Below are 27,842 nucleotides of genomic sequence, written 5' to 3'. Positions count from 1 at the left end.
AAATAATTCATTTTAAGTCAAAATTATAAAATGAGTATTAAATATTTTCTAGAAATGTAACCTATCTATTGACACAATACTTGTGAGTTATTCAGATCCAATTTTGTTACGTTCATAATATCTGGTTGCTTCCAGTTATAACTATTATTTTTGAATAACTAAGATTCAAATGGAGCAATAATAGATAGGTTATATTTTTAGAAAAAAATTACTAGTTTCATATTATTTGATTTAAAATGAATTAGTTTCAATTTTTTAAATCTAAATAGATTTTTTACTTTTTTAGAAAAATGAAAATCACATTCAGAACCAGCCCAAGGGCCAACTTTGCCTAGTTTCGACAGTTGGATATCCTATGGTGTCCGATTTTGTAGTTGAATGTTGAAAATTAGACTTTTGTGATAGTTCGAGAGTGTAAATCGAATTTTTCCCTTCCCTAAAACTACTCCCACCATCTAAAAAAACAAGTCACTCTAGAAACTTAGGACAGATTAGTGTTCAAGGTAATTTACCTAGTTGTCCCTCATTGGAATGAGCTAGTTTTTTTTTTGAGATAATGAAAGGGAGAAAACTATGCACTCTAAACAATAAGAACGGACAATTATTTCACAGAGCAATTTATTCTTGACTAACTGTATATATGCACTGCCAACATTAATTTCAGGTAACTTCAAAATGACAAGTTTTCCATAAGAAGAGTGCAAACCTCAATCGCTAAACTATTGGCATCACATAATACAATTGAAGTCCATGTCTTGTTTGGAACGAGAAATTCAACAAGATTTGGGAAATCTTTCATCGTCTAACCTATATTAGACATAAGTAAGCAAATTTTAATGAGCAATCTGGGTTGAGAGGTGACAAGAGCTCAGTTGTTTATTCGAGTATTTGACATGCGGAGGCTGTGATCTGTATATTCCATCATCCAAAGTTTATTAATCTTGAAAACATGTTTAATACTGCAGTGATATATACATCAAAGAGAATTCAAGTCCTTATTTAGATGCAACGTGTAAACTTTTTGTAAGGAAATCTTTGCACATTTGAAATGTTAAATATAGATTAATCACAAAACTAATTATAGAACTTGTCTATAAACTACAAGATGAATTTATTAAAACTAATTAATTCATCATTAGCAGATATTTATTATAGTTTTCCTGTAGCAATTTATTGATCTAATTATGTTTATTAGATTTGTCTCGTAATTTACAGTCAAATCATGCAATTGGTTATTTTATTTTATTTAAATTTAATATCTCATACATATGTCGTAAAATAATTTTAGAATTTTGAATTTTACATCTAAATAAGAGGCCAACTAGACAATGCGTTCCCAAAGACACACACAGGGCAGCGATGATTTGACGTCGGGCCATGGGCTAGCCGCTAGCGTGTTGAACTTGAGTCACAGCCTGACCGGAAGTACACATGACTTGATTGGGATTTAAATACGATCACTTGGTAGCTGGCCCTCGCTGTACTGAATGCCTTGGAAAATGCACTTGTAGATTTTCTTGTCAGATATAGCCTGTAGGATTTTCTCCGGTTCCCTATAAATCTTAGAAATGCATGAATAGACAATATACTTGTTAAAAATGCATGAGTAGCCATTGTACTTGTTAGCGCATTTTAGTTTGGCCATCATATTTTGAAAAGTTTAAATCACGGCCACTAAAGTTTAAATCATTAGCTATACAGACATACATATTTGGATCATGTGGCTTCCAACGTGGAGTTTTTTTTTTTTTTTGCAAATTGCCCTTTACATTTGAGTTATTTGAGGCATGTAAGCCGAACCAGAAACCATCTAAATGTCAATATGAGAATAGACCTTGCTATCTACATCAAGTACTGTCTTGACATGCAGTCCAATTTCACGGGGTGCTGAGCTTGATTCGAGAGCATTTATTATTTCCTATAGCTCGAAAGTTTAATGTTTCTAGAAATCTTAATTTGAACTATAGCTCAAAGATGAATGGCTTCACTCTGCATCCCTTGGTAGTCAAAATTACCAGTTCCTCTACTTAACAATTAGAGCTCCAATGTGACTAAAAGCGTCAATATGTATTATTTTTTTACATCAATCAAAATTATATTTTGAAAAATTCAGAAAGACAAACAGATTAGTTTTTCTTTGCTTTCTTATCAGCTTGTATTTCGTTCCTTGCATGAGTATCACCTACCCGTTTGCCAGCTGTTTTTTCTTCTTTTTTGCAATCGTTGCTACCCACTTCTGTACAGCCTCAACCTTCCTAACTTGTGCAAGATCTGCTTTCTTCTCTGCAGCTTTTTCCTTCCTTACCGGTGCCTCTGTTGCCTTATTCTTCTTGATTGTGGCCATTATAGCTGCAAATAACTCAAATGAGAGGAGCAATTTGCAAAAAATAACTCCATGTTGGACGCCACATCATCCAAATACGTATGGCTACAAAGGTAATGATCGCATTGATTGAGTCAAACAACTTTAGTGGCCGCAATTTGCACTTTTCAAAGTACGATGGCCAAATTGAAACGCGCTAACCAGTATAATGAATATAATAATCATGCATTTTACTATAAATTTTAGTCATAAAAGCTTATCAAACAGCTCAATCATAGTACTACTACTACATTGACTTTCCCCATCTGGCGGCCATCCCTACACAATCCAATTATACCATGTTAGGCAAGTTTTTGAACGTAAACTAGGCAAATAACTTTGGAGATTTTTATGTTTCCAAATCTACTACATGTATATGTTTCTCATAAATAAAGATACTGAAAATAGTGAATCATACATGTAAAAATAATGAAAGAGACATATTTGACTCCTGGCTGTGTTTAAAAAGGAGTAAATTTCATCGACGATCCTTAAACCTGTCCCAAGTTCTCGTCTCGGTCTATAACTCTTAAAATACACATATATAATAGTCATTAAACTTTTCCCAAGCACTCATTCTGATCCTTAAACTTGTCCCGAGTTGTCATCCCAGTCCTCGTACTCTCAAAATGCACATAATGGTCCGTAAACTTGTCCCATGTTCTTATCATAATCCTTAAACTTTTCCAACACTCTCATCCAGGTCATGTGCTTCTAAAATGCTTTATTTATTTAGAAAAAACTTTTGTGAATTGTTTAAATTTTATTTGGATTTCAAATCAAGTTTGAATCCCACTCGAAGTGGATCCAAAATTTATGGATAAATTATCACGAATTGAATGTGAAATATAAAAATCTCTAAATAACCTATATTCAAATTATATTTTTTTGATTTTCTCAAAAAAATTTAGAGCAGAGGATAAATGATTTGACTATTATTTTAATATCTAAAATAAATGTCTTGAAGTAACAACTCTATAAATCATCAAATATTGTATCCAAGATAACTGCCTCATGAATTTTTTTATTAATTTTTAGTGAGATTAGAACTTGATTTGAAATTCTAAAAGTTCGGAACAATTTGTAAAATTTTCTTCTAAATAGTTCTGAAGTATATAGACTTGGTTGAGAGAGTGGTATAAGTTCATAGGCCATTATGTGCATTTTGAGAGTATGAGGACTAGGATGAGAACTCGAGACAAGTTTAAGAACCATGATAAGAGCTTGGGATAAGTTTAAGAACTATTATGTGCATTTTAAGAGTACCGGGACTGGGATGAGAACTTGGGACAAGTTTAAGAACTGCTAGTGAAATTTACTCTTTAAAAAGTTTTGATTTCTATGTCTAATTTAAATATGTTCCAATTTTAGAAAAAATGTATTGTTTACATTGAGCGCAATAAGCATATGGGCCCTCAAACTAAAGTTGTGGTAGATTAATAATTTATGATAGTTGTATAATTTTTCCACTAATCCATGAAAAACAGGGCTACAAAACGTTTCTCTTCCTGGTTGAGAAATCATGAGTATTAGGCTATACAACTTTGTGGCTTGGCATGATTTCTTGAGCATGATTTCAAATGTTACCTTCCTTACTTTTTGCATCACGTGGCCAATAAATATGACTATTCCACGATAAAATATCTAAAGCAACATCATTTTAAACAAATTGTAGACCATCAGGTAGTTCTTGTGAACGCTTTCACCAGTGCGACGGTGCACATTGTTGACCTGTCGTCGCCCTAGCCCTACCAAACCCACAATCTCACCGAAGGCGTGTCCTTTGTTGTAACTAGCTTAGGTGGCCATCCCTTATCGTGTAAATAGCCATAGCGAGCGCGGCTAACCTCTTTCGACACTACTCTTTCGCGGTACCTTTCACAAACCACGCTGGGCCGCGTGGTTCCCTCGCCGCGCCGTCCAAATTCTAGCCGGGGAGGTGTGGCCGTTCCCACCTTTCCAACCCAGCCCCGGCGTCGAATGCTCTCTCTTTACCGCGCGGCGCCAAAAGCGGGCCATCGCGCACCGCCTCGCCACGCCCCGGCGCGCACCACGCACCCCTCACGCTGTGCGACCCCCGCCCCGGGCACGGCCCCAGCGCTCGCAGGCAGCAAAAGCGCCGAAACGCCTCCGTTGCAGGTGACGACGGGCTGTTCTGTTCACCCACCGGCGTGAGTCACCGGCCGAGAGCAAAAGCAGAATGAGCCGGGGCGAACGGCCAACGGAGGAACGGCTTTTGTTCGGGGCGGGGCAAAAGCAGGCACTTTGCACTTGCAGCCGGGAATTGAATGGAAGACACCAGAGGGCCAGAGCCAAGGCCATCAAAGTTTTCTCTCCGCTGGCCTGGCCGCCGTGGCCAAGCGCTCCTCGGGACCATGCATGCCTCGAGACCTCGCGTCCTGGCCTGGGCCTGGCTGGCGCGAGGCCGCCCGCGCGCTTCGGTTCTCGTGCGCCGCCCGCGCGAGCCTGCGATTCGCCCCCGCTCCCTCGCTGCGGCTGCCACCAACTGCTGGAGGTGAGAGAGAGAGGCAGAGGCCTAGGCGTCTAGGCTGGGCAGCCAGGCACCGCGACCCTGCCACGCTCCTGGACCCGGTGCAGGAGAACCCGTGACGCGGAACGGAGCGCCCGTCCACGGCCGGGGCGCGTAGCGTACGGCGCCGGAGAGGATCGGAGGCGCCCGCGGGCTTCGCTACGCCATGCTTCCCGCATTTCTCACAACCGGCTCATCTCTTGCGGGGAGCCAACAGGCCTCCCACCGCGATCTGCTACGGCCACACCGGGGCCGCACACCCCACCGGAGGAGGACGTTGGTTCCTCGGCAAAAGTTAGGAAGGGTTTACACTAGTAGCTCATTGCGGTGTTCTGCGTACAAATTATACAGTTGAAAAAAAATGATGATATGCCCCTTGAAATATTCTAGCTAATACTTCCACTCAAATCCTAAGAAACTTTATCTAGTTATATATTTTCTCTTTATTGAGGTAATGGCACAATGCATCAGCTTATTCAAACAAAAAAATATTAAGATCAGTTAGATTTTTCATACTTTTATGCTACTAAAAAAATAGGAGGGACATGCCTTTTTTGACTCTGAACAACCAAACCATCGGTTACTTGAATCGCGCCGTCATCCTGCTACCAATACAGGCATATCACTAATGCCGTTTGTCGGTACCTCATAAATCAGCCGGCTACATTTCTGATGTCAACAAAAGGTTAACATTGACCCAACTTGCGTGGGACTCCATTAACTACGTGGTGACAACTGTGCCGCGCTCATCAACTTGAGAAACGTATCTCTCGCTATTCACTCGGCACACCAGACCATTTTCCATCGGCAATGCGTCGAGCCACTCCCCGCGAGCCAACTCAGCCGAGTTATCTCAACTGACGCGGGTGGTGATGTGGTTTGTGCCTGGTAACCATTTGGGTGCACACCCTTTGGGTCCCCTAGCAAGAAAAAAACCTCTCTCAGTTTCAATGTGCACTTCTCCCAAAGAGACAAAACCAGGGAGCCTTCCAATCCTCTGCGACCGCAAGGCAACTCCCTCCTTAAAACCTCCCCCACCCCCACACTCCCCACTCTCCCCACCAGTCCACCGCCGCGCGCGCCATGGCTGCCATCCGCCAGCGCCTCCTCGCGTTCCTGCTGCTCCTGCTCCAGGCCATTGCCGCCGCCTCCTCCGACGCCAGATACCTCCTCGCCGCGAGGTCCGCGCTCCGCGACCCCTCCGGCGCGCTGGCCGGCTGGAGCGGCGGCTCCGGCCGCGGCTCACCGTGCCGCTGGGCGGGCGTCTCCTGCGCCACCAACTCCACCGCGGCCGTCGCCGGGCTCGACCTCTCCAAACTCTCCCTCGGCGGCGGATTCCCGGCCGCGCTCTGCTCCTTGCGGTCACTCGAGCACCTCGACCTCTCCGCAAACGAGCTCGTGGGCCCGCTGCCGGCCTGCCTCGCCGCGCTCCCGGCGCTCGCGCACCTCAACCTCGCCGGGAACAACTTCTCCGGCGAGGTCCCGCTGGAGTGGGGCGCCGGGTTTCGGTCGCTCCTCGTGCTGAACCTGGTCCAGAACCTTCTCTCCGGCGAGTTCCCGGCGTTCCTGGCCAACCTCACCGCCCTCCAGGAGTTCAGCCTCGCCTACAACCTGTTCTCGCCGTCGCCATTGCCAGAGAAGCTCGGCGACCTCGCCGACCTTCGCGTGCTGTTCGTCGCCAACTGCTCCCTCAACGGTATCATCCCTTCTTCCATTGGAAAGCTAAAGAATCTCGTCAATCTGGACATCTCAAGGAACAGCATCCACGGCGAGATACCAGGAAGCATTGGGAATTTGAGTTCTCTGGAGCAGATCGAGCTCTTCGCGAACCAGCTCTCCGGGAGCATTCCGGTGGGGTTTGGAGCCCTCAAGAGACTCCGTTCACTGGACATCTCCATGAACGGGCTCACTGGGGAGATACCGGAGGACATGTTCGCGGCGCCGAAGCTGGAGAGCGTGCACATGTACCAGAACAATCTGTCTGGTCGCGTGCCGGAGACGCTGGGGGCGGCGCCATGTCTGTCCGACCTCCGGATTTTCGGCAACCAGCTCACCGGGTCGTTGCCGCCGGAGTTTGGAAAGAATTGCCCCCTCCAATTCCTGGACGTGTCGGACAACCGGCTGTCAGGTCCAATTCCGGCGACGCTTTGTGCTTCCGGGGAGCTAAATCAGCTCATGCTACTGGACAATGGGTTTGAAGGTGCCATTCCGGTGGAATTGGGGCAATGCCGGACACTGACCAGAGTGCGGCTGTCCAACAACAGGCTGTCTGGTTCGGTGCCGCCGGAATTCTGGGGATTGCCGGGTGTCTACCTGCTGGAGCTTCGTGGCAATGCACTGTCGGGGACGGTTGACCCTGCCATTGCCGGTGCCCAGAACCTATCCAAGCTGCTCCTACAGGACAACCGGTTCACTGGTGCTCTGCCTGCCAAGCTGGGGACATTAGCCAATCTGCAAGAGTTCAAGGCTTCAAACAATTGCTTCTCTGGGCCTCTGCCACCATCGCTCGCCAACCTTTCCTTACTTGACAATCTTGATCTGAGCCACAATTCCTTTTCTGGAGAGATCCCAAAGGATTTTGGTAGGTTGAAGAAATTGTCACAGCTGTACCTTTCAGATAACCACCTCAGTGGGAACGTCCCTCCGGAGCTTGGGGAGATTATTGAGATGAATACCCTTGATTTGTCAAACAATGAGCTTTCAGGTCAGGTGCCTGCGCAGTTGCAGGATCTCAGGCTGACTCATTTCAACATATCCTATAACAAGCTCTCAGGGGCTTTACCGGTTCTCTTCAATGGAATACAGTATCAAGAAAGCTTCTTGGGCAACCCTGGCCTGTGCCATGGGTTCTGTCAGAGCAACAGCAATTCTGATGCCAAACGTCATACCATTATCAAGCTGGTTGTGTACATCTTCACAGCTGCTGGGGTCATCTTACTCCTCGGTGTTTTTTGGTTCTGTTACAAGTGCAGGTTGTACAAGATAACTGCAGCTGAATTGGATGACGGAAAGTCCAGCTGGGTGCTCACATCCTACCACAGGGTGGATTTCAGTGAGAGGGAGGTTGTCAATAGTCTCGACGAGAGTAATGTGATTGGCCAGGGTGGTGCAGGCAAGGTGTACAAGGCTGTTGTCGGGCCTCAGGGTGAGGCCATGGCTGTCAAGAAACTCTGGCCTATCGGTGTGGCAAGCAAAAGGATAGACACATTTGAGGCTGAGGTTGCCACACTAAGCAAAGTGAGGCACAAGAACATTGTAAAGCTTGCCTGCAGTATTACAAACACAGTCTGCAGGTTGCTTGTCTATGAGTACATGCCAAATGGTAGCTTGGGGGATATGCTTCACGGTGCAAAGCGCATCATCTTGGATTGGCCGATGAGGTATAAGATTGCTGTCAACGCTGCTGAAGGACTCTCCTATTTGCACCATGACTGTAAGCCCCCAATCATCCATCGGGACGTGAAGTCAAACAACATCCTGCTTGATGCAGAGTATGGTGCCAAGGTTGCTGATTTTGGTGTTGCAAAGACTATTGGGGATGGCCCAGCCACCATGTCGATAATCGCAGGATCTTGTGGGTACATCGCACCTGGTGAGTTGCTGATGCCTAATAGTAGTTCTGCTTGTTACATAAGTAGCTGCTGTGCTTCACCATTTTTTTTTGTACTTCTCCAGAGTATCTTTTTCATCACTTGCTTACATAGTTTTTGAAACATGTTCTGGTTAACTGAAGCTACAGCTTAGAGCTGATATATACTCCGTATTGCATATTAGTTCTTAACCTGAGTTATCTGTTGTGTGTTACAGAATATGCTTACACTCTCCATGTAACTGAAAAGAGTGACATATATAGCTTTGGTGTGGTGATGTTGGAGCTTGTCACTGGTATGAAGCCGATGGCACCGGAGATTGGCGAGGTGGACCTTGTGACGTGGGTGTCTGACACTATTGAGCAGAACGGGCTGGAGTCTGTGCTCGAGAAGACTCTCGCTGAGCAGTTCAAGGATGAGATGTGCCAGGTTCTGAAGATCGCCCTGATGTGTGTCTCAAACCTTCCAGTCAGCCGGCCACCAATGAGGGCTGTGGTGACGATGCTGCTGGGGGTCAAGGAAGAGAACAAGCCGAAGCAGAAGGTGGCACCTCTGGCTGTCTGACCTGAGGTAAACCCATCTTAAAAAATAGTGAATAAAAGATGTGTTTGCTCTTCTCGGATAAGGTACTACAAACCAATTGTCATTATATCTGATCCTGAGAAGTGCATTCCTGATAGCTGCTAAATAGTTCTGAAACATTGCCAAAGCTTGTAACTGTACTAGCCTTTTACTCTGAATGAAAAGTGCTGGTTGGTATCAGTCTGTCCTGTGGCAAAAATTTGTTGTTCATGGCTAGGTAGTGCTATCGTGGTGGTCTACTTCAATCTTTTTGTGCTTAGTTTTCCAAACCTTTCCACTCGATGCTGGTAAGATACTTTGGAACATATTGTGGAAATGCTACAGTGTTTAATGAACTAAAACTTCCATGGATCTCAACCTGACTATAGAAAGCACGATTACCTTTATACAAACCAATAGTTGGCGTGTTTGGCGCGCAACAATTTCACTGGACTTTTGAACAAAGTAGTTCAATTCCCCGTGGAACTTAGGGAAAATGTAGGCATATTTCACCATTTAACTCCCATCTAAATATGCTACAGTAATTCAGGTACTGACCAATGATTGAGTTCGATGACAAGCGTTTTTTTTTCTTAAAACATGCAGCATTATTTTAAAGAACACCTGTGACAGTGATCGGAGTTGAGTAGCCCTGTTGGTCCCATTGCTTCTTTTGTCTGCTCCTTTTGTTTGCCCCCTTTGTCCTGGCAAGCAGCCAAGTAGACACTGCACTGAATCGCAGTCAGGTTTCACGGCGGCTGCAGTAGAAACAGGAGGAACAGAAGCTGCACCATACCTACTCTTTTGCCATACCCTATGTGGATCCAGATGTTGTGGATTTTCCACCTGCTTTTGCAGCTCGAAAATCAATGGGCCGTGCCACTGATACTGTTATACTGTGGAACCACAACTAGAATCTGCACGTCTGATTGGCAGACAGAGACAGGCAGAGTAAGAAACAGGAGATTCAGTTATGCATTGCAATTTATTTTTCCACCATGTTACCAATATGTATATGAATTTACAAAATCCAACTCCTATTCTTTTATGTCTAGAAACACGTGACTCATTTATCATGCGACAACAGAGTCGCAGGAACATCACATTTTTATCTGTGGTAAGGAACTTGATTGAAATACTGGTATTAAAAAACTTGCTTCAAATACAGGTCTGTAGTGTTTTGTAGGGATTTAAGTATAAGTGAATTGCTTACTTTTCCCTATTAGTTTATTATTTTGGGTTGAATTGATTAGTGCATGCAACTCAATACGTTATTAGGACCATAGGGTCTTGAGTCTGAATCAACCGACTGCTAATTTTCACATTTGAGGCCTGAGGAAGCCTGAGTGTGAGGGGGATCATGAGGGGGGAGTGTTGAAGTATAAATTATCGACCTCTTCTCATCGGCTTAAGCTTTTTACTATGTTGAATTGATTGATGCATACAACTTAATATGCAGAGTAGTTTTAAAGATATGAGGAGCATAGCCTAACTGTTCATCAATATTTGGTAGGACACTAGGACCGGTGTGCCTAGAGGCTAATGCCCTAGACAAATGAATTGACCTTTGCGGCTTCTCATTGCATGAATTGGCCGGATGATTGCGTGCACTTTAGCTTTTAGCTTCTTCTATGCTACCTTCTTAGTGTGTGTTCTTTTTTTTTTTTGGTGTGTGAGGGGTTGCACATTTCGACGCCTTTTTTATATTTTTCTTGCTTTGTGTTGTTACATCACCTTTTCAGTAACACTATGTACCATGCACAAGTATATAATCTAAAGGAGGACACAATCGAATGCAAGCTCACACTTCAATGATAATATCCACCCATTTTCATGATGCATACAATTGGAAGAGTACACTGATGGATCAAAATGTGCTGAACTGCTAAATGAGGTGTATGAAAAACTCAATCAATTCAACCATGCCTGTTTCATACAGCTGATGTTAATAATCAGTGTAAATTTCAGGTAGGAGTAAGTGCATTAGAACTGCATTCTGCAATGAACATTAGAATGTAAGTGCATGATCTGCATGGAGCCCATTGAGATGACACTCATGGAACCCCTCCATGATTGAAACTGGAGAATAGCATGCTTGTGGGCTCCATGAATCTCTTCTTGAAGAAAGGTACCTCTACTTCACTAGGGTTCTAGGAGCTGCAATCTTGGACTCCTCGGTCCTTAAGCAGCCAATGAGACGCAAGTGCCGGCCGAATCCTGTGGTTGCCAACTGTGATGGCCAAAACCAACACAGAGCAAACAATAGAAAAGCAACGACAAAAGAAAGGTAACGTATGGTGTGAGATATAGGGGTAAATGCAAGTAAGATGTAAGAAGAAAAGCAGTAGTTGGAGCACTTGCTACTTGGTATGAGAACTCAAAAAGGGACTAGTGCCATTTCCTTTTGGTAGCCTTTTGACATGGCCCACTCCAGATGTGTGAACACACACAGTCATGCATTTGTCTGAAAAAATTGTCAAGGTAGTCATCATGATTGCTTTTGTTTGTTTATCCTCGTCCCATGCGACAATGACAATTTAAACTTGTCAATGACAATTTAAACTTGTCAACTTAGCAGAGAAACACAAAACATGATTGTAGTAGAAAAACTAAAGCAATAATGTTGGCAAACAAAATATGGTGCCATAATTCTCGAATTTCAAATTTAGAGGAAGCCCAAAAATTTGGACAAAAACGTCGTCAACTCTTACGCATTACTAGCTGAATGTTACTATCGCGAGTTGTAGTTTGCCCGTGATACATGCCTGATGCTTCTTGTATTCTTCAGCCTGTGTGATTGTTGTTACTAATATCTTACCATCACATCTGTTGCCATGGCACTCACGCTACACCGTGCCATGTTTTTTTTCCTCGTGTATATTACAGTACATACAAAGGCATGCCAATGTGTTTTGCTCTTTTGGCGTGGCCCCTCCAAAAAATTGTGAACATCCAACAAAGGCATGCCAGCCATAATGCATGCCTTTATTTAATTTATTATCTTCATGCTGCAAATCTCAGAATCTAGCTGAGGCAGCACGTACAAGTCACTCTGCTAATGGATTGGGCTGGAATGGTTTAAAGAGTTTGGATTGTATATTGGACATCTTTGGATCGGTAGCAATGGTTTCCACGTGCATATTGGATTGGGCTGGTTTGGGACTATGGAGCTAATGGATTGGGCTGGTTTGGTTAATTTTACAGGTTCCAAATGAGTTACAACCCGTGGATGCAAACAAGTTACAACCCACATCGATAGCAACTCAGTGTCTGAGTCTCGTCAGTTCGTTCGTCACCCACGGGCCGCGGCCGCGGCCGCAGCCGCCGTTGCGCCGGCGCCGCGCCTCGTCCGCCAGCGCGCCGCGTACTCGCTCCGCCGCGGCCTCCGTTCCCACCACCACCCCGCCCAGGGCCTCGCCTCCCCACACGTACCCCCTCTCGGCGTCCATACCGACACCCGTGTCTACAAGCCCCACCACCAGCGCCTCGTTGTAGATCTGCTCCGCGCCCACCGGCGAACACCGGCCACGGCAGCACCGGGACGCCCGCACCGCCGCCTCGGTCACCGCTGGGAAGCCCCTTTCTGCTGCTGCGGCCATCGCTGCCCTCGATACTCAACGTCGTGCCGTCGGAGCCGCACAAGTGGGACCTCTACTCAGTGGTTGGTTCATCATCTGCATTTGGTATTTCAAACCGAAGGGTTAGTCCTCTACTCCAAACCTTAATCTGATATGTTGACTATTGATTCTCCATCCTGCAAAAAGATAGAGTATATCTTACTCTATTTGAATTTTAAAACTGGTTCTTAACATCTTTGTATGATCTTACTGTAATATCCTAGATCATCTGCAGCATGTTTCTGTTGTGGCCCAATTTATTTTTTATTAGCTATGGATTTCTGCACTATTCTCATTACTATAATTTCACTTGACTATACCTTAAAACCTTCTTATTCACACAGATCCTGGAAGCAAGGGAGCACTTGTTGCAAAGTTTACGGGCTCAGAATAAGCAAGGGAGCATTTTGTACTGCACTTCGAGCTTCAGAACTTGCACCTTGCCACCTCGAAGAACACTATTCCTTTTGGGCTTGAATTTGTTGTGTTATGTGTTTCTAATTGATTATGGATCTCTCAGATTATCTGGCTAGCGACCAAAAAAAGTTTCTCAGATTATCTAGCTGGTTCTAGCGTGTTGCTGAGTTCATTTTTCTGGTTACATGCATCCGTGCTGAGTCATTGATCTGGGCCGAGCAACCATGTTAGCTTGTTGCGGGTCCTCCATGACCACCCCCGCATACCAAACCATAGTTTTACAATGGGTTAAAACCATAGTTGTGGGGGTGGATTGGTACAGTGTACAGAATAATTTAATATCATAGTGGGGTGGATTGGTTTATGTAATCAACCGATTGGATTGGGGTGGATTTATTTTTTATATAATAACAGCACGGATCGGTGTGGGTTCACGTTGGGCTTCAGCCCACTAGCAGGGTGACGTACAAGATGATCTCGTGCTGATGTAGCACGCATGTACTAAACGTGCATTGAGATTCAGAACGACGGCAGCCGGCGGCTCCGTCCTAATGAATGATGGTCCAGGGCCAGGAGTACTGCTTCTCTTTACTTCTCGTTTCAACATTCCACTTAGCAAGGGAACTGTGAAGCCAGCCTTAGGCTGTTCGCACTGGATCCCTTAAAGGGTCCTAGAGGACGTCCATAGGGAAAAATCTCCCTGCAACGATGTCCTCTAAAAGCTCCCCAATCATCCAGCATCCTCCAGTGGTAGGGAAATAGAGGAGGTTCCCTATCGGCGGGCCCCACTCCACTTGGCGTCTGGGCTCCCACACCACCGGAGCAGAGAGAGGGAGGGAGAGGCGGAGGTCGACGCGGCCCGCCATGGCCGCGCGCGAGCAGGGCCAGGGAATAGGGGCCGCCTGCTCGCCGCCGCACGTCCAGGGAGCAGGGGCCGCGGTCCGTACCACCGCCGCGACGAGAGCCGCCTGGCCGGAGCCCCGCCATGGCTGCCACCGCTGTGGCCCCGCAGAGGCCTTCTCCAGTGCCGCAGCCATGGGAGAGGGAGGGAGGAGGGGCGGTCGTCGTCGTCGCAGATCCGGCGAGGGAAGGGCGCGGCCTCCGCTCGCAGCAAGCTCGTGCTTGCTCCTCCACCCGGGCGCGGCGGAGCTCGAGGCCGCGCCGCGCTCCGCCCTCGCCGCGCCCGCGCTCCGCCCTCGCCGCGCCCGCGCTCCGCCCTCGCCGCGCCCGTGCTCCTACCGGCGCCGCCGTGGCTGCCGTAGCCGCCGGTCCCAGGCGCGGATCCGCAGCGGGGCCGAGCGGCTCGGTGGCCCGCAGCGCGCCGTAGCCGCTGTGGCTGCCGTGGCCGCCGAGGCGGGCACGCGCCCCCGTATCCTCCGCCCTGGCCGCCGGTCCCAGGCGCGGATCCGGCCGCCATGGCCATGGGGCCACGCGGGGCTCCGCTCCTGCGCCGCCACGGCCACGGGGAGCAGGGGTGGGCGCCGGCGGGCGCGCGCCAACCCGGCGGCGAGGAGGCAGCAGCCGGTGCGGATCCGGCCGGCGCGGCCATGGATCCGCCGAGGGAGGGGGAGGTAGGGGGACGAGAGGAGGGAGATGGGCACTGGACGGCGAGAGAGAAACAGAGAGGGGAGAGATGGAGGGCGCGAGGGAGAATGGGAGGGAGGAGAGAGAGAAGGGGAAGGAAGAGTAAAAAAATCTATGATATATGGGTCCCACCATGGTAGTTGATATAGGGAAAAATATAGAGGATGAATGAGTGCAGAAAAATATGATATAGAGGAGAGAATCTCGATAACGAGGATATATATATTCTCTTAAAGGATAGATACAGGGAAACATGAGTGTGAACAATCTTAGCCTGTCCCCAGGTGTAGCAGCAGCAGGGACTCCATGGACGAGGTGCCGTGCCGTGTTGGCAGGCATGGCGATGCTGGGCGACAGTTTTGGGGCCTTGCGTCGCCGGCCAGAGCTGTCGTTTGTTTGGTTCGGTGAGCATTACCGGGCCGTGGACGTGGATCCAACTTATCTGTGTGTATTTTGCAGGCATACTGGGCCGGGTCAATTTTCGTGAGGTTGACTGACATCAACCCAAACGGCCCTCTAGTCACTTGAAATAAAACAAAGGCTTCTGGGCTTCTGGCCCGTCCATATGCATTAACAAGGTCCAAACTACAGCATCTACCATATATTTGCAACCAAACAGCGATCGTCGCAAATATTAGGAGTCGCTCGAGCGACAGTCAAACCATCACACAAGACTCAATAATAATTTTTTATTTCGGAACAATTTCTTTTTACCGAACTAATTTTTTGTATTGCTGGAACAATTAAAAAATTATTCCGGAATAAAAACATTTTGTTCAAAAACAAATTTGACTGGATTACACATGTAGGCCGATTTGTTGGGCCTAATTTAGGCTCAAAACATAAAACCTGGGATGGAAGAGACTAGTGTGACTGGTTTTTTCTGGGGGTGGTGGCCCCAGCAGCGCCCTTGACCGTCACAACGATTCTCAGGGAAATTCAAGAGCTTTGTAACTCTCTAGTTAGCTTCTCTTTGTGTTATACTAATAGAGGGTGTAATCTGGCAGCACATGTGTTAGCCAAGCAGGTTTCTAGTGTATGTGTGATGGGCGAGTGGCACCAGGCCCCGTCATGCGTACCGCTTTACCTTGAGTCTGATTGTAACTTTGCTCTTGATCAATGAATGAATTCCCTGGTCTAAAAAAAAGTGTAGGCGCAACTGGCAAAAAAAAAAGAGTGAACGAGCAGATACTTCCCAGAAAAGAATATGAGGTTCTCACACGAATGTATATAGGGTTTTTCCTTGTGCTAAGGCAAGTGAAACTACAGTGAAGGCACTGGAAATCAACACCGTTGTCATGAATGATATATATGTGTGTATATATATGTATATGTATATATATATCTAGAAGACGCTGTGCGAACAAACTGTCTGGGTGGTGTAGTTGGTTATCACGTTAGTCTCACACACTAAAGGTCCCCAGTTCGAACCTGGCTCAGACATCCGCAGTTTTTTTTTGGTTTTGCACTTTTTCATGAACGAAAACAAAAATGCCTGGGCATTTCATCTGCCTTTCACGTGATTTAAGTTTCACATAATTAATATCTGCTTTGTTTACCCGGGATGTACTGTACAACCCTTTTCGTGCTGGTGCGGGGGAATAGCCGAGCTCGTGCAAAATCAGATTCCCCGCGGCCGATCACAGCCACCTCGCAGCGTGTCGCCCGGCGGGCGGCATCTCCGGCCGGCACCTCCGCCGAGAGATGGCGACGCATCGCCTCGCCGCCGCGGAGCGCAAGCGGGAGATCTGCAGCTGGGAATCCGGCCTGGCCGGGGCACGCGCGCCACCGTACCGGGTGGCTACAGCTCGTCGTCGCCGTCGTGGCGGAGTCGCGTCGCGGCCGGCGCTCACGCAACCGGCGGCGGCACTCCCGCGTGGATCCTCGCAAATATCCCCCGCGCTCCTGCGGGATTCCGGGCGGAAGTTTCTCACGGCCGCCGTTCGCGCTCGCAAACGTTGACGCATGAGCAGTGCGGGAGTAATGAAACAATCTTGTTTTTTTTTGGAGAAGATGGAAAGAAAGATCTCTTGTTTTTGTAATATTGGTTGCACAATTTTCAATCGGATGCACAATCCGTCTCCCATCAATCAGATGCGCAAATAATGGTTGCCCAATTTTATTTCAAAAGTAATAATAATGGTCGCACAATTTTATTTCAAAAGTAAAAATAATGGTTGCCCAATCCGTCTCCCATCATTCGGAGATCCGGGGATGATTCAAGTGTTCATTTCGTTCATGATGTAGTCCCCCTCTTTGTTGTTTATTCAGATGATTGCCCCCCTTGGTTTCAGATGCGATAACATTGAATTCTTGACAGACCATCTCGCCTTTCTCCGATGATTTTGAGAAGTTCATTTTCATTCCACATGGTATCCGGATCGAGCTCCGGTTACACCATAATAATTCATTCATCTATGCATGCGCTCCTCTGAACTTTTTGATTCAGGGAGAAATACAGCCCAAAAAATCATTCCCAACAGAAAAGGAAGAAGAAAAAACAATCAGTAGAATTACTACTTGCTAGCTAGCTAGCCGCTACTACTACCATCCCAGCCAGATCCTTTTGTGCATAATCCATCCCACTGAACTAGTGCTACCACCATCTGATTTGAGAGGTGAAGGACAGCTAGTGGTTCTTCCGCCGGAGATCGACGACCACGACGGAGACGTTGTCGGCGCTGCGCCTCGCGAGCGCCAGCTTGGTGAGCAGCGCGGCGGCCTCGGCGCACCACTTCTCCCTGCCCCTCCGGAGGCAGGCGCGCGCCACCTCGCAGGCGGCCTCGTTGCTGACCACGTCCCACAGCCCGTCACTCGCCAGGATCAGGCACTCGTCGCCGTCGGCGAGGTCGGCCACCGTCACCTCGGGCACCGAGCACACGTACGGCTTGAGGTACCCGTCCCCAATGGCGCGGGACATGGCCAGGACGCCCAGCACGCGCACGCCCTCCCAGAAGATGACCCGACCGCCCGCGGCCTCGATCCGCTCCTGCTCGTCGGGCCGGTCGGGCTTGTGGTCCGAGGACAGCGCGACCGGCGCCGCGCCGTCGCCCCCGCGGCAGAGCACCGCGCGGGAGTCGCCGCAGTGGGCCACCACCACCCGGCGCTCCTCCACCACGGCAACCACGGCGGTGGAGCCCACGTGGTCGCACTTGTGCGCGTCGCACCGGCAGCTGGCGGCGGCGCGCCCGCCGGCGGAGGCGACCTCGGCGTCCATCCGCGCGAAGCACCGCTCCATCGCGGCGGTCCAGGCCGCGGGCTCCCGCCGCGCCGCCGGGCCGTCCTCGTCGGCCAGCTCCTCGGCGAGCAGCTCGTGCATCCGGTCCCGGCACGCCTCGGCGACGTGCGAGCAGCCGTGGCCGTCGAACACCCCGTAGAAGTCGCACCTCCCGGCGCCACCGGCGGCGAAGGCCTCGCGCACGGACACGGCGTCCTCCATCTCCCTCCTGAGCCCGGCCACCGAGGCCGCCCCGTGCTTCCGCGCCACGAGCAGCTCCCCGGCCTCCACGCGTCGCTTCCTCGTGGCCGCCTCGGCCGTCCCGGCCGCCGCCGGCGCATGCTTCCACCTCCCGGCCTCCCCCGCCCGGCGCCGCCTCTCGGCGCGCGCCCTCGCCCTGGCCTCCGCCTCCGGCCCAACCACCGCCGCCGCCGCGACTGCCGCTGAGTCACAGCACACCTGCGCCATCGACATCAACCAGCAAGCACCACCACCCCACACCACCTCTGAGCTTCCACGGCTACCCCCACCAGCAGCAAAAGCCTCCCGGAAGAACACAGCAACGCTGAGGAGAGTTGAGAGGAGGGACCCCCGGCGCGCGTCGCCCTTTTTAAAGTCCCCCTCCTAGGAGAGGGAACGGGGCGCGTGGCGGGGCGCGCGGGGTCTGAGGCCCACCGCATCCGGCCGTCCACCACCCCCCGGCATCGTGGCTCGCCGCGCCCGACACGTCGCCGCCGCTGTTCAGCCGGGCCGCGACACGTGACGCCGGCCGGCCGGTCCTCAGCACGCACGGCACGCCCCCAGATTATTTTCGTCGCGCACCACGTCGAGGCTTTCTTTAGTTGCCTTCAAACTTCCAAATTTTATAAAATTTCTAGTCACATTAAATATTTCAATGCATACACGAAGTATTAAATGTAGCTAAACAAAATAACTAATTATACAATTTGTTTATAATTTGCGAGATGAATCTTTTGAGTCTAATTAATTCATGACGATATAATAATTACCAAATACAAATAAAAGTACTATAATCCTTTACACCTAAAAACATTCGCTTCTAAACAGAGCCCTAATCCTTGTTACACTATTCTAATAGCCTAGCAGTATCTAATCTAATCGCGCACCCGCAGACCGAACCGGACCGAACCCAGCGCAACCGCCCCCGGCGCCGGTGGCGAGCGGCAATTGGGCCACGCGGGCGATGCTGGACGCGACGACCGGCGCACCGGATCCGGGCTGGCGATCCGGGCGCCGGTGCGGCGACAGCGGCGGCCAGCGGGTGGGGTCGCCGTCGTCTTTTGGTCGAACACCCCCACCCGGCAAAACGCCGCCCGGTTTGATTCGGAAGGCGGCCACCGCGGCGGGGGGGCCACGCCAACGGTGGGTGCGTGCCGGGCAGGGATTGGCCGCCGGCCGCCGCGCCCGGCTCCTGCTGCTGCGAGGACTCGTGTCCCGTTTGACTCGGCGCCCGTCGCGACCCGGCCCCGGGAGACACGACACGTTCGCCCGGCCGCTTTGGCCCGCCCTCGGGCACGCACCACCTGTGGCCTTGGGTACGCGCCACCGCAGGCATCAGAAACCTGGCGCGCGGGCATGTGGGGCCACCCCGCGGAGGAACGCGCGCGCCCCCCGGACGGACGTGCTGTCCCGTCGAGGTTCCGTGCATGCGCCGGCGCTCGACACGTTCGGAGTAGCATGGCATGGGGAAGTCGCCGGCAGGGCCCGTCGCAATCGCGCACGAGGTGAAGCGTGGGCGGGGTGGGTGGGGGGCCGTGGAGATCTCGCTCGCGCGCGCGGGGTCGTGCCGTGCCGACCGGGGCTCGGCGGGCGGGCGGGGGGCGATGGGCGGAGGCGTGGGGCCCAGCCGGGGTGGCTGGCGCGACAGGTGTCGGGGCGCAGCATGGGAAATGGGCACCGCGTGACGTGGACGTGAGTGGTTGTTTGATTTTGGGGCTAAATTTTATACAATGTCATATAAAAAATAATATTTAAAAATGTTAAATGGAGTCTAATTAAATTGCACAACTTTAGAGTTAAACTGCGAGACAAATCTAATGAGGTGTATTAATTCGTAATTAGCGGATGGTTATTATAATATTACTGTAGCAAATCATGAATTAATTAGACTTATTAGATTCGTCTCACGAATTAGCGCTCATCTATCATAAAATATTTATAATTAAATTTTATTCGACACTCCTAAATAGTAAGATTTTTTTTATGTGATAGAAGCTAAAAAAAATCCTAAAAAACAAACAGCACATGAATGTGATGGATGCGCTGATGCTGCACGGCTACCAGGTCCTGTTTAGTTAAAAAAAATCCTACAGATGTTGCACGACTATCTAGGTCCTATTTACTTTAAAAAATTCCTACAATACTCCTCACATCGAATTTTTGAACACATTAAATACAGTTGAAAAAATAACTAATTATACAGTATAACTGTTTCGTATGAGTTGAATCTTTTAAATCTAATTAGTCTATAATTAAATATTAATTGTTAAATAATAATGAAATGTGCTATAGTGCTAAAATCTAAACTTTTTCGCGAAGCCCCAGTGGCAAATTTCGGGGTCAAGCCGAAAGGGAACCACCGCTTGGATTTGGTGCTCCACCGTTTTTTTTGCATGTCCCGTTCTTAAATAAGTGTTTGAGGCTTTGTTTAGTTGCTTTTAGAAAAATTTTTAACATGGATTTTTTTTCACATTTTCTTCAAGTAGGGAGGTGTGCACGCACGAGAGGGTTCTGCCAACACATATTTCATGTGTTAATCTTATAGCGTCACTCCCACTGACGTGACAGTACAGACGGTCTGACTTTAAAAAATTATATTTTTTTCATATGAGTTTGGATAAAAATGTTTTTATATGAAAACTATTCCTCTCGGCGAGATCTACAAATTTGTAGTTTTGAATTTTTTCATTTGAAGTCAATTAAATGTTGAAATAATTAATTTAACCTTGTAGCGTATTAAGAGCGTGTTTTTAGTTCTAAGCCACAGTCAGCCATGAGCCACAGGTCTGTGGCGGACCTTTTGGGCGCCACAAGTCTGTGGCGAGATTCTTTCCTTTGTCACACTCATTTCACTGTAGCACACCAGAGCTTATTAATCTACCAAGCATGCCTGCAAACCTCGGTGGCAGCCGCAGTTGTGGTGTGGCGAGCTGTGGCCACAAACCAAACAGACCCTAAGTTTTGAGCATCGAGAAAAGGTAAAACGATTAATAATGGGACGGATTAACTATAAGTTATTGTAGTATAATAAAACCAATTTCAGTTGGAGTGTTATAGAAATGTCATGGACATTAAATTTGCTAACATGTACTAATAGTATGAGGAGAAGAGAGAGAGGAGAGAAGAATGTCATGAAATTCAATTTGCTAACATCACCATAACACTCTACTAGCACAGTTATCAAATTTTCAGTATTGATAACTGTGTCAATAACACTTTCACTGAGACCGTAGCACAGTTCTCAAATTTTCAGTATTGATAACTGTATCAATAACACTTTCACTGAGACCGTCCTAAATTGGATCCAAACAAAGGCCATACTTGGAGTATTGTATTAATCCTGCCGGTCCATGCTAAGCAGTAATAGCAGCAACCCAGGGTACTCAGCACAAGTACGGGCCACGGCAACTGCATTGTTACAGGTGTACGAATCGTCTTGATCGTCGACGGCAGCTCGCGCGAGAAGGTCGTCGGTAGTGACCGGAGGTCGCACGGTGAGGTCGTACGATGCCCCGAGCATCATCTCCGGCAGCATGGCCATCGAGAATCCCGCCGTGGCCTCGTCGAGAACAAGCCCCGCGCCGCCGGAGCCCTTGATGCCCCAGTAGAAGGAACCATGCGCGCGGCCGGCGAAGTAGAAGGGCTCGATCGCGCAGGGAATATCGATCCCGCCGCTACGCCATGCCCTCTTCACGACGTGCCAGTCGCCGGCGCCGCGTCGTCCCGAGGAGAACACGTAGGCCACCGGCACGCCGTGGCCGGGCTCCCACGCGTGGGGCCGGTGCAGCGCTGCCATGACCCTGAAGCTGGAGATGCCGATGCGATCATCGCTGCCTGCAGGCTGACCGGTCCTGCCGCCGTCGAGCAGGAACAGGCCGAGGTACTGGTGGCCGCCCAGGTCCCGAGGGCAAGGGATCGGCGTGTACCGCCGCCGCAGGGGATCGCACACGACGAGCCTGGGAACGTTCCGGCGGCTCGCCGCAGCCGAGCTGCTGCCCAGCTGGCCGTAGAGGTGGACGCCGCGGTAGAGGAGGAGGAGGCCGCCACGGCTGTCGGCGATCTCCCAGGTACTGACGCCGCCCGGGAGAAAGTCGAGGGAGAAGGGGCGCCTACGGTGGGTGGACGGCGACGGCCGGACCGATGCCGAGAAGTGGCGGCCGAGGGTGGGCGACGGCGGCGGCTGGATCGATGCCAAGCCGAGGGAGGAGGAGGACAAGTGGCGGCCGACGACGGGCGGTGACGGCTGGATCGACGCCATCGGCCGGCTTTGGGCTGACGGTCTGCGCGCCGCCAACGTCTTTCCTTCACCGTGGAATAAGGTCGATCGAATTACCGTTTCCAGGTCGATCGAATAAGTTTATGGGCAAAGCTAATTCGAGCGCGCGCCCCAGCAGAGCAACTAGCAAACGATCGGACAACCTAGTATATTTCATTTTGGACAACCTATTAATTCCCTTTCTCTTTTTAGATCTTCTGTAGTAAATGCCGCCCACGATGATTTTCCTTCTCTTTTCACTGCGCAGGTCCTTTCCTTATTGGGACGTGGGCACAATTCTCTTTTAGGGCACATATTTTTTTTCGAGAACGTGGGAAAGAGGGAGTAGTACGGGTGGGGGAAGTGAAATAAAAGTTAGATTCAAACCAAAAAATTATTTTTAGAAAAATGAGAAAAACAATAATTTTAGTAAAAATATTAATTTCTATTTATCCAGGATGCACTAGACAAAAGTTACATAGATAAGTTATAGGAAAAGTTGTGTAGACAAATTTTTATATAAATCGTTCACTGTTCTGCGTATGTAGCATAAGTTATATATCTAAATATGTTCGAACAAAAAGATATATACATAATTTTCTATACTGGCAAAGTTAATATGGGTTATAAGAAAAAGTTGTGTATACAAATTTTTATATCAATCATTCACTGTTCTGCGTATGTAGCATAAGTTATATATCTAAATATGTTCGAGTAAAAGTTATATACATAATTTTCTATTTTTTCTTGGATGCACTACCAAAGTTAATATGGGTTATAAGAAAAAGTTGTGTATACAAATTTTTATATCAATCATTCACTGTTCTGCGTATGTAGTATAAAGTTATATATCTAAATATGTTCAAGTAAAAATTATATACATAAATTTTTTTAGTGGATAAGTTATTACGTCCTTTTTGCATAAGTTTAATATATAGAACGATAACACAACGTGCTGGCTGACGTAAAATAGTATCATATATAAGTACGTAGAGAAAAACCAAAACAGGTGATAATTTTTCACACATATTATCATTCTCATTAATGTATACCACTCGTTTGTTGCTATTCGAACTCAAAATGATTGCATCATTTCGTGACAAATCTGGGAAAAAAACACAAAGTATGTCAATACCAAAGAAAAATATACATTTTTACATAAGTTATGTGTGATAAAATACAAAGTTATATATGATAAAAATATAAAAAGCGTGTCAATACTTTTTTGCGAAAAGTAATTTATGAAAACACAAAGTATGACACATAACTATGTAAAACAAAAACTTATGTCGTGTTAAGAAAAAAAATAAAAGCTAAATATAATTAAATGTAATGATAACTTATGTATCACATAACTTGTATGTAAAAAATTTCTGGTGTCAATAAGTTATATGTGGTAAAATATAAAGTTATGTATGTAACATGTCAATACTTTTTTTCAAAAGTTATTTATGAAAAAACACAAAAGTATGTCACATAACTATGTACAAATTAAATATATTGATAACTTCTGTGTCACATAACTTAAATGTAAAAAAAAATTGGTGTTAAGAGAAGGTTACTAACAAGATTATGGGAAAAAATAGATTAGTAATTTAAGAGGGAAAAGAAAGCACATATTTCAAAAATCCACCGCCGTGTGTGGTCTTTGAGCACTTGATATTTATGGACCCCACATATTTTCAATTTCCAATATCCCTAAAAACTTGGTTGACTACTTGGGCCAGCAGCCATGACGCTAGCAACAAAGTGGGCTGAAAAAAATGAATCGATGACGGGCCACGCCGCCAGCAACAAACTGGGCCGCAAAAAATGAAAAGGATGGCGAATTGGGCCAAACAAAAAACGGAACGCGGAAAGAGAAGGAGAGCGCGCTCCCACGCGCCGGATCTAGCGACTGTCGGATCGATTGCTGGAAAGAGAACTAGTGCGCGATAGCCAAAATGGAATCGCGTAAGTTTATACGAGTTGCAATTGATATAATCGCGTCTCGTAACAAGAACAAACAACAGTTACTTGTCGGACCGGATTAGGAGACCATATGAATATGGGCACGCACTCCATTCAGTCGGGTTCTTATATACTCCCTCCATTCTCAAATATATGAGGTTTATGAATTTATGACAAGTTATTTAGTTCATAAACCTCATATATTTGAGAATGGAGGGAGTATTTTTTTCACTAGGCAAGATCAATAGAGGGGTCCACTGGTGCCACCGTGGCGGACTGGGATGCGCCATAGAGGGGCCGCGCCCCAGCATGCCAGCACCCGGGTGGGTAGGGGACGTCTATTCTTAGCTCGCGCGACTTTGCACAGAGCTATCACAGAGAAGCACTCTCGCCTTCCGGTGCCGCCTCCAGCGCCGCTGATAACCAATCTCGCCGCCCCACCAACCCTCTCCTCTAGGTCTGGTGGCTATTGGGGCCCTAGAACTCCGAACCCTAAGCTCCACCACCTCAATCACCACCTCGGCCGCCGGCGACCCCCACCTTCCACCCTCGCCTGCAGCCGCTCCACCCCTCTCCCTTCCCTAGCTCGCTGGCGGCCGCTCCCCCCTCCCTTGACTCGAGGAAGAAGATGAACAAGGACGGAAAGATGAACAGAGGCAGGAAGCACTGTGCGATAGAATCTCTTCTACTCGCATATACGAGGAATAAATTTCTCGGGTGGGTGTACTCCACACTAGGAGCCGCACCAACCGAGCCACGCTCGGCTTGCTCTCTTCACAACCCACTTGGTTCTTTTATATATATATTTAGCTCAAAATTATATAAAATAATAAAATATAAGAACCTAACTTTTAGATTATCCAAGCTAAAATCAAAGCCTTTTACCACCCCTTTGTGCGAGCAATGGCGCCACATACTATCTCCAGCATGCACTGGCTCAGTCCGCTCCCGCATCTGTTGACAGAACAACCATCGTCAGTGTCCACTGCCACAAAAATACCCATCGGTACCGGGCGGCAGGCGCCGCTGGTTGTGGCGGCCGCTACCAGCTAGCCGGTACTAAATAGACGTTCATTTAGTACCGGTCGCAGCGCCTGATATAAAATACACTCCCACCTAGAACAAATATGTCCGGATAAATGCGTGTGTGCTAGGGTTTAAACTCGTGACCTATGGCCTCGCATGTAGTCTCCTCTACCATCCCTACGCACACAGCACATGTGAGTACATAGAAAATGCTATTCTTTTGAAGTAACCGGGAGAGACCATTTAGTACCAGGTCATAACACCACTCGGTACTAAATGCCACCATTTTGTACTAGATGGTTTTAAAAACTGGTACTAAATGACTAGGGCCCCGAAAGTCATTTAGTACTAGGTCATAACACCAACCGTTACTAAATGGTGCCATTTAGTATCGAGTGATGTTAAAAACTGGTACTAAATAGCTCCAAGAGACACTGTGATGTAGAATCAGTATTAAACTGGTATTAGTACCGAGTTTAAATCAACCAGTACTAATCAGAGGTGGACGAATGACTCTGTTTCTGACAGTTGCTACCACTAGGTTTGGACGAAACCTCGTAGTTCATTAGCTTGCTCGGCTCGTTCTATCTCCCTAACGAGCCAAGCCATTTTAGCTTGTTAAGATAATGAGTAAGCTCAAGCCAGCTCGCGAGCTAAACGAGCTGAGCAGGCCAGCGTACACAGGACAGAGCAGTCGAAGAAAACCTAGCTACCCCAACACGCGAGCCTAAGGTATGCGTGCCAAGGCCTCCAGCTCCAAGTAGCTTTCGACCCGTTCGGCTGTTCAGAACCGGCTGGGCTTGAAAGCAAACCAGCTCCAGCCGCCTTTCACGTCTCGCTCTGTCCAGCCGGCTCTGTCCAGCCCATCCTGTCCAACGGAACAGGCGATTTGTTTGTGTTGAGTTGTACGCATCGCTGCGAATCTTCCGATCCATGTTCCCTTCCAGACAGGATGTAGATGTAACACGCCACCTGGATGTAGATGTGGCACCGGCCGGGATACCCTCGTCGTGCGCTCCCTCGAGAGGTTGCTGGGCGTACTCGGCAGGGTCTGTGTGCTGTTGCTGAGAACAGAGAAATTGTATTGGAAAATAAAACGGAGGAGAAATTGGATTAGATTATCAGAAAGATAGGAGGTGCTGACGTCCGTGATGTGGCACTAGGTGACCACGATGCACAGAGAGCTGATACATCTGCTCGTGCATGTTAGATATCGCCGGAGAAATGTCGCCGCCCGCGATGCCGGCGAACTCAAGAACGCACACACACAAACTCACGCGAACTAGAACTGGATGAACACAAGCACAGTCTTGTTTGTGCTGCATTGCGGCAGTGTTTTCAGGACTCCTTGATTTGCATATAAAGGAAAGATTACAACTAAGTCGGGAGCGTGGCCTCCGACATGCGCGGCACGGCCATCATCGACGAATGCCACCCCAGACGCCTAGTTCGTGCCGCACAACGCGCTCCCTCGCGAACACAGCGCGAGTCAGAGCTCAAAACACGCACCGCCTAACAACCAGCCGTGCGCATGCTAACCAACTAACCGAAAAGGCTGAGCACAAGAATTGAGTATTCAACAGTGCAGCATCTATAGCCCGCAGTGAGGGACGAATTAATGAGCTCCTTAGTCCCAACGTGGAGCAGGGTATGAGGTTGCCACCTCTACCACAACCCTCTTTGACAACGCTATCAGAGGGAGCAGCAGCGGCCGATGCAAATTTCTGATATGAGTTGTGGTGTGGGGGAAAGGGCGCGAAAATTAGGTTTCGTCAAACAAGATGGCCTCGAGAAAAACTAAGCGTTACCACTCCACTCATTGGCTATTGTGGACTGCTAACTTGTGTTTTATCAACTCATTTAGCTTGCGAACGGCTCGAGAATTGACAAGCTAAATTCCTTGCTGGGCTCATTAATAAAATGACTTAAATACACTATCAAATCACCTGCGACACACACTTGCGTCTATGCTAGTAGGGACTTCTTCGGGACATATCTTTACCTACTTATAAAAAGCGGACCACATGATACGATTCTTTTTATGGATCACAACAGCGCACAACATGAAGACCATTCTTTGTGTGTTCGAATAGCTATCGGGGTTAAAAATAAATTTCCATAAGAGTGAAATCTTTTGCTTTGGAGACGCGAAAAACTTTGAGTGGGACTGTTTGGATGCAATCCAGTCACTTTCCCAATCCGCTATTTAGGCATCCCGATCCATTTTAGGAGGCTGTCAAATAACGATTGGACGAGAATCTAGAAACGCATTGAACAATGCCTTAGTAGTTGGAAAGGTATAAATCTTTCAACTGGAGGACGTTTGACGCTAATCAATTCAGTTCTTAGCAGTCAACCCATGTAGATGATGTCTTTCTTTGAAATCCCGAAGGGGGTTTGGAAAAAGTTGGACTACTTTCGTTCTAGATTCTTTTTGGCAGAGTGATGAACACAAGAGAAAATATAGACTAGCGAAGTGGGACATCCTGTGTC

The 27,842-nt window shown here is 48.0% G+C and overlaps 2 protein-coding genes, 1 long non-coding RNA gene and 1 other non-coding gene across 4 annotated transcripts; 3 read left to right on the top strand and 1 right to left on the bottom strand.

Annotated features, from left to right (window-relative positions):
- The first annotated feature begins 5,967 nt into the window (after nt 1-5,967).
- Nucleotides 5,968-9,244, top strand: LOC120676080 (receptor-like protein kinase HSL1). The gene is made up of 2 exons (XM_039957298.1): nt 5,968-8,484; nt 8,700-9,244. Exons 1-2 carry the CDS (start codon nt 5,976-5,978, stop codon nt 9,044-9,046), a joined length of 2,856 nt encoding a protein of 951 aa, XP_039813232.1. The 5' UTR covers nt 5,968-5,975; the 3' UTR covers nt 9,047-9,244.
- Nucleotides 9,245-12,096: 2,852 nt separating this feature from the next.
- Nucleotides 12,097-13,441, top strand: LOC120676073. The gene is made up of 2 exons (XR_005675641.1): nt 12,097-12,743; nt 13,005-13,441. It is a non-coding gene; the product is annotated as an uncharacterized LOC120676073 (long non-coding RNA).
- Nucleotides 13,442-16,031: 2,590 nt separating this feature from the next.
- On the top strand, nt 16,032-16,104 carry TRNAV-CAC. The gene has a single exon. It is a non-coding gene; the product is annotated as a tRNA-Val (tRNA).
- A 914-nt stretch (nt 16,105-17,018) lies between these two features.
- LOC120676062 (probable protein phosphatase 2C 68) lies at nt 17,019-18,487 on the bottom strand. Its single transcript, XM_039957285.1, has one exon. It carries the CDS (start codon nt 18,350-18,352, stop codon nt 17,291-17,293), a length of 1,062 nt encoding a protein of 353 aa, XP_039813219.1. The 5' UTR covers nt 18,353-18,487; the 3' UTR covers nt 17,019-17,290.
- Between the last annotated feature and the right edge of the window lie 9,355 nt (nt 18,488-27,842).

The sequence above is a fragment of the Panicum virgatum genome, chromosome 2K (assembly GCF_016808335.1).
Source record: "Panicum virgatum strain AP13 chromosome 2K, P.virgatum_v5, whole genome shotgun sequence".
NCBI classification, from domain to species: Eukaryota; Viridiplantae; Streptophyta; class Magnoliopsida; order Poales; family Poaceae; genus Panicum; species Panicum virgatum.
This window is presented reverse-complemented; position numbering and strand designations above follow the sequence as displayed.